The sequence below is a fragment of the Mus caroli genome, chromosome 4 (assembly GCF_900094665.2).
Source record: "Mus caroli chromosome 4, CAROLI_EIJ_v1.1, whole genome shotgun sequence".
In the NCBI taxonomy this organism is placed as follows: Eukaryota; Metazoa; Chordata; class Mammalia; order Rodentia; family Muridae; genus Mus; species Mus caroli.
Window position 1 is genome coordinate 48,874,397 of NC_034573.1, and position 7,146 is coordinate 48,881,542.

A 7,146-nucleotide genomic window follows, 5' to 3' on the forward strand; every position below is an offset into this window, starting at 1 on the left:
ACGGATGGTTGTGAGCCACCATGTGGTTGCTGGGATTTGAACTCTGGACCTTCGGAAGAGCAGTCGGGTGCTCTTACCCACTGAGCCATCTCGCCAGCCCCTCTCTATGCCTCTTAACACTAGCTACTTGAGTGTCATCATTGTTCAGGGGTTTTTATTATATGTGCTACTGAAACAAGCCCTTCACTTCGCTACTTAGTCTTTTTTCTTAATTGTGTATCTGCAAGGGAGTATGACAGGAAGTCTAGAAAACAGGATTTAAAGTACAACACTTGGTCAGTAGGCATCAGGAGCTACACTGGAGACTTCCTCTCCATCACTGCTGGCTAGACATTTTTTTTTCCTATGGTTTGCTTTGTTCAGGTTAGTTTTGTTCTTCAAAAGCTACCTGTTAGCAAAGCAATATAGATTGTGGTGTTGATCACTGCCATTAAGAAACTGCACTTGTAGCTGGGCGTGGTGGCACACGCCTTTAATCCCAGCATTTGGGAGGCAGAGGCAGGCGGATTTCTGAGTTCGAGGCCAGTCTGGTCTGCAGAGTGAGTTCCAGGATAGCCAGGGCTATATAGAGAAACCCTGTCTCAGAAAAACAAAAACAAACAACAACAACAAAAAAACAACGAACATAAAATACAAATAATAAATTTAAAAGAAACTGCACTTGTGGGCTGGAGAGATGTCTCAGTGAGAGGACCTGGGTTCAATTTCATCTTCTACACAGTGGCTCTTCAATCTTCTGTTGCTCTAGTCTTAGGGCACCAGGCACACCTGTAGTGGTGCATAGCAGTATATGAAGGCAAAATACATTAGATCTCAAAAGAAAGAAGGGGAGGAAGGAGGAGAGAAAAGTTAATTTCACTTGTGCTTTATGAGGTCATTATTGATGGTCAAGGACACAATTAGAGTCAACCCAAAATTGATCTTCCCATTCTGCTGGCGAGGTAGGAGCAGGTCTCCTGGGTGCTGAGAGTACAGCAGTGATCCACCACACCCAGTCAGTACTTTCTGACATGGAAAGTGCTCGTGGAACATAAGCCAAGCATTGTAGAGCAGCGGTGGATATTTTCTAGGAGCATGTCTTTCACAATTTTTATTGCATTTTTTGTATGTGTGTATGAACGTCCATGGCATACATGTAGAATTCAGAGTACAGCTTGTGGCAGTTGGTTCTCTGATCCCAGGGTTCCAACTCAAGTCCTCTGGCTTAGGAGGGTGAGGGGGAGTCTTTCTCATCTGGACACGTTTATTAATGTATGGTCTGATACATTCAGTAATGAGTGATTGACTGTCTTTATAGTTAGGAAGAAGCAGTGAGACTGAATCAAGATTGAGGAATAGTGTTTTACGTACACCTCAGTTTAAAGTCCTTAAAGAGATAATTCATCCTACCAGGTTCTAAACTGTATCATGCACTGTGGCGACTAAGAGTTAGAGTAGCTTGACATCAGCATTTGTTGGATTGCTTGGTGGGATACACACTGTAGACATGCACCTAAGTAGAACTTAATGTAAAGATAGATTAATAATGTGATACTCTGTGGGGGAAATACTGTTGATAAATGCTTCGTCATCTGGAGGTGGAAAACATGGATTCCACATTGTATACTAACAAGAATCAATTCTAGCAGTACAGGGATTTTATGTAAGGTAAAGTTAGAAACTAGTAAAGGATGAGGGGGGAAATGTTAGACACCAACTACACCGGAGCTTGTTTGAGCTTGTTTGACCCACTAGATAGACGAGTATGCATTTGTAAGAAAATGTTCACATAGACCTGGGCATATTGACATGGAATAAATCTTTTTGTTTTTTTTTTTTTTTTNCCTGGAACTCACTTTGTAGACCAGGCTGGCCTCGAACTCAGAAATCCGCCTGCCTCTGCCTCCCGAGTGCTGGGATTAAAGGCGTGCGCCACCATGCCCGGCTGGAATAAATCTTAAGTTAAACTTTAGGAACTAGTTGGGAGGGTTTGTGTAGTGGTACATGATTAGAGTTCTAGCACTTTGGAGGCTAAGACAGGAAGATCATGAGTTCAAGGCCAGCCTAGGCAATATAGAAAACAAAAACCCTATACAAGCAAAACTAAGATATAGTTATTCTTGAAAGTAGAAACTGGTATATTTGTGATTGTCTTGGTGGGGTAAAAGCCTTGGGCAGGGAAATTACTTGGTTTTTATATATTCTTTTGAAATCTTTCCTCCTTTACATACTTACTGTTTTAAGTAGAAATTGTAAATGTTACATAGCAGGCTTGGTTTAGCTGTGATAATCACTGTGCTTGAGTACATCGCTTCTGTTCTTAACGTTGGAAGAGGGATGCTGAGATGGCTCAGTGGGAGAGCCACTAGATTGCAAACCAGACAGCCTGAGTTTGATTTCCTTGACCAAGCCTAGAGGGTAGAAGAGGAGCCAGCTATGATTATATTAATTGTGGTTATATTAGAAACAACCAGTAACCCCCCCCCCCCCCCCAGCTCATGTCTCTAGCTGCATATGTATCAGAAGATGGCCTAGTCGGCCATCAGTGGAAAGAGAGGCCCATTGGTCGTGCAAACTTTATATGTCTCAGTACAGGGGAATGCCAGGGCCAAGAAGTGGGAGTGGGTGGGGGAGTGGGTGTGGGAGGGTGTGGGGGACTTTTGGGATAGCATTGGAAATGTAAATGAAGAAAATACCTAATTAAAAAGAAAAAGAAACACAAACATTGAATGCGTCTCTCAGTAGTTCTTATATATTGCACTGTTATATAGAATTATGCATACATATACATAGGATGTTTAAATGTAATTGTCTATTAAAGTAAAAAATAAGAGCAAGAAAAAGAAAGATAGAGATTATGGGAAAAATATTCATATTGTACACAATGCACTTTTATGAAAATTCTAAACATATATAGAACTGATATATTTACTTTACAGAATTAAAAAAAAAAAGAGGAGCCAGCTGCTGCTCATTGTCCTTTGCCCACTGTGTACTGTGCCTATAACAGATACACCTATGAACACACATGCATTTAACTCAAAAACTGAAATTAGAAAGAAGTATAAATGTATGGAGTGCATGTGATAATTTATTCTTTCTATCACTTTAAAATTTGTAGTAGTGCAGCTGGTGAAATGGCCTAGCAATTATAAGCACTAGTTGCTCTGGCAGAGGACCTGGGATTCAGTTCCCAGCACCTACATGGTGGCTCACGATTGTCTGTAACTCCAGGCCCAGGAAATCGAATGCCTCTTCTGACTTTGAAGGCACTATACCTATGGTGCACATACCTACACTCTGGATACTAAAATTGTAATTGTTATTTATGCTCAGTGTACAATACTTATTATATTCCACCTTCCCTTTCATTGCTCTTCTTCATTCCTCCAGATAGCTGAATTTCTACTTTGTTATGTATATAATACGATCATATATATCCATGTCTGCATTTCCATGGTGTTTTATAATCTTGTTTGTCAGCCTTTTATTTTGAACTTCATTTTCTCAACAGAACAGAAATGTCTGCATGCATGGTTTTGCTGCTTAACCTATTACCTTATGCCTAAAATTGGTTTTCTTTAGGTTAGCATAGGTTCTATACCCTCACCTACCTTTTTGTGTATGCTGTATAACTTGTATGCCTTCTTTCCCCATTCATTGTTGAAAGCTTTCATAGAAAACCTCACTGAAAGACTTGGCCACCTGTTTGCTTTCTGTATGTGTGCTACATTTTTATCATGTACTACTTTTGATGTTTCTTCTGCTGTGACTTGATTAGGTACTCTAACTGCAGTGCTGTTTTCATACTTAGAGCAAGGTTTTTTAAGGGTGTTGTATTTATAGCCCTTTGATGTTTACAATGATGAAATCTCAGAAGTCTAAGATTGAAAATTTTTCCTTAACTATTAATCCTGCAGGTACAGCTTTGGACATAGCCTCTTAACAGACTGGCTTACCCATACAGTTTAATATTTGAAGTGTTCTTTAGAAATTAGTTACTGAAAAATGAATTTTGCATACTTTTTGAAATGATTTTTCTAAAAATTCTTTACAGTACACCAGGAGATTCTTCTCGGTCAAATCTTTTTGAAGATGCAACAAGTGCCCTTGGTGAGTTTCTTAACATAGAAAACACGTCCGGTGTGCGGTGTCATCTTGTAGATCACACTGACAATGTCATCTTCATGATCACTTACAGTTAGGCTTCAGAATGATTTATTTATATCGTTAGTGCTAGAGACTTTGGTGTGTTCCACTGAATTCTTTAAAATCTCTTACAGTTAAGTACATCCTTTGAAGCAAATTATTTTCCCAATGTGAACATTATGTGGTCTTAACAGGTTTGGTCTGTGGATGGCCTATTATAGAAGAGCCTTTGGAAGGCCTTACTGTTTTCTTTTGTGTACCTCATATTTGTTTGTTCACCTCCAGTTTTCATCCACTGTACTGTCTTTCTAGATTTCCAGCTGCATCCTGTTGCTTATATGGGCACATAATGAAAAGGTCTCCTTGCCCCGATCTTTGATTTGACCTGTTTTAATAAAGTCTTTCCCTTTCCCTTCATCTCTAAACTGTCAGCTTTTCCCTCCCATGATTAAACCCCTGATGTGTACAGTTCATGTTTTTATTGTTCATTGGCTAAACCATTCTGTGGGTTCAGAGCTAGAGCCAGCTGGCACCTGTCACAGTGTTACTAAAAGGTTCTGTTGTTACCAGTATCCCCACAATAGAATGCTTTGGTATTGTTGATCAGGAGCCAAGTAGATGGTGCTTTTTGCTGCTGCTGCTACTGCATCTAAACCTCAGCTGCTGGTGGTGATGTTTTTACTTATACACTTTTTAAGAAGCGGCATATTTTGCTCATGTTTTAGTCTATAGGAAGCAGGACAATTTATGACTTAGTCAAGGAGCCAACAAAATAGATAGGGATAGTACCCCTTATATTTATATCTGTATGTCACTGGATCATTCTACCTCAGCTTTATAATCCCAGGGTCTCTGCTCTGTTGAATCCCTGCTTCTTTAATTTCCCATTTGGCTTTTGTGACACCATTCTTGTTCTATGTATACCTCAAACCATTCTTCTCAAGCACTCTAGTAAAATACCATTCCTGACTCTTAATTATGTGCTTTCTGTGGTTCTGGTTTAGGCCATAGTTAAACATTTAAATTTTGGGAATGGCTGAATACCATGCATATGATGTAGGGGTTCCCCACATGAATTGTGTTTTGCATGCAGACTTATTTAAACTTCCAAGGGGAAATCTGCAGCCTCCCAAGTCTTTGTTCACTTACTTGCTTGCACCAGTATGCTTGCTGTTTTCATAGATGACATTATGACTGCTGGTCACTTAAACTAGAGGGCAGAGTTGGAGTGGAAAAGGGAGGTCATAACCAGTCTGAGGTGGCAAGAAATGCAGTGTGGTGCCCAGAACACAAGTGGGAAAGAAAATCGTTTACACAGAGCTGAGTTGAGAGTGGGGTCAGCTTTCATTCAGGCAAGCTCCTATCCATCTGGGAAGATTGGAGATAGCCTGTCCATCACTGCTCAGGCAATACTTGTAACTCCATGCCTGGTACGAAATTGTAACTTTCCTAACCTCTTTTCCATCAATTTGAAAAAAAAAAAAAGGTGTCAAAAGAAGAAGCTAAAACACAGTCTTAATGCACCAGAAGTGATTGTTTGAAATATGTACAGCGGTGGACTTGGTCTTTTGTGCCATAGCATTTGTCTTTATGTCTCATGCTGTCCTTGGACTTGTGTAGATAACACTGGCCTTCAAATGGGATTATAAGAACGATCCACAGGTGTGGGCTCCCTGCTCTCTTAATAACAGGTTGCCTCTCCTGACCTGTAAATTCTTTCTTATATTTGTACCTGGTATTCCTACTAGTTTTCTGTTAATTTTGTAAGTTACCACAAAGCTAGTGTGGTATAAAACAATTTGTTACCTGGCCATTTTTGTAGGTCAGAATCTTTGACATAGATCTTGCTGACTGATACCAAGGAATCTGCAAGACTGTATGTTATTTGGAGACTTGGGAGAGCGTAGTTCCTTATTACTTCTAGAAGCTGTCAGTCCTTTTCTCCGCCTCCCAAAAAAAACAACAGCAGAACTCTGGTCCTGCTTTTGTCGTTATTGTCTCTAACCTGTTTCTGTCTCACTTTTAAGGACCCGGACCCTTGTTGATGACATTGGGTCTATCTGGAAGGTCACTTCCCTTTGTCATACATATTTATAGGTTAGGTAGGTTCTAGGGGTTAGAACATGGACTTTGACTTCTTACATTGTATATTGTCTTTGCCTAGCCTAGCAGTCTATGAACCATAGACATTATGCAGTCAAGAACTATGCAGAGAATGTTTGTTGACTGTTCCTGTACTTTTTTCTCCCTTGTCCCCCACACACCTGTTTAGTGACAGGTCAGTCTTATGAGAATATGGTAACTGAGATCATGTCAATGGGCTATGAACGAGAACAAGTAATTGCAGCCCTGAGAGCCAGTTTCAACAACCCTGACAGAGCTGTGGAATATCTTCTAATGGTGAGAAGTGTGTTTTACTTGTCTCTTTCAGACTCTTGCAGAAATTAAGATTTTAATAGATGAGTTAACAATCCAGTGGACAGCATCATGCTAGAAAGTTCCCACCCAATGGTAACATTTTGTGTTGTAAAATGGAACCTTCTGGGAAAGATTCTGAAATGATTTATTAGAAAATGATGTGAGGTGATTTATGAAGCGGTTCTTCTTTGGAGTGGTGCCTTTCGCACCAGTGAGGCTCTGCTGAAGGCGACTTTGTTTTTGTTTGTTTGTTTGTTTTTCGAGACAGGGTTTCTCTGTGTAGCCCTTGCTGTCCTGGCACTCACTTTGTAGACCAGGCTGGCCTCGAACTCAGAAATCCGCCTGCCTTTGTAATAACAGACCTTACATCTGTTAGGGATTACTTAGGGCAGAATTTTAGTTCTCCTCTGTGAGGAGGCAGCATGAACTTTTTGTGTTTGAGAATTTGATGGACATTCTGGACCCTGAATCTGCTAATAGTCTTGTAATTCCATGTGAAAAATAGCTGTTTTGAGTGCTTTAGTGTAGCCCCCATTAGCCACTGCTTTTTCTTCTTTAAGTGAATTTGGCTTTGGTTTAATAGGAGATGAACTCATTACC

The 7,146-nt window shown here is 40.1% G+C and overlaps 1 protein-coding gene across 1 annotated transcript in view; it reads left to right on the forward strand.

Annotated features, from left to right (window-relative positions):
- Rad23b (RAD23 homolog B, nucleotide excision repair protein) overlaps window positions 1-7,146 on the forward strand; it is a 44,053-nt gene that overhangs the window by 26,052 nt on the left and 10,855 nt on the right. The window contains exons 5-6 of the mRNA XM_021159872.2: window positions 4,037-4,092; window positions 6,401-6,527. Coding sequence (XP_021015531.1) covers window positions 4,037-4,092; window positions 6,401-6,527 — 183 coding nt within the window. The remainder of the gene's footprint in view (window positions 1-4,036; window positions 4,093-6,400; window positions 6,528-7,146) is intronic.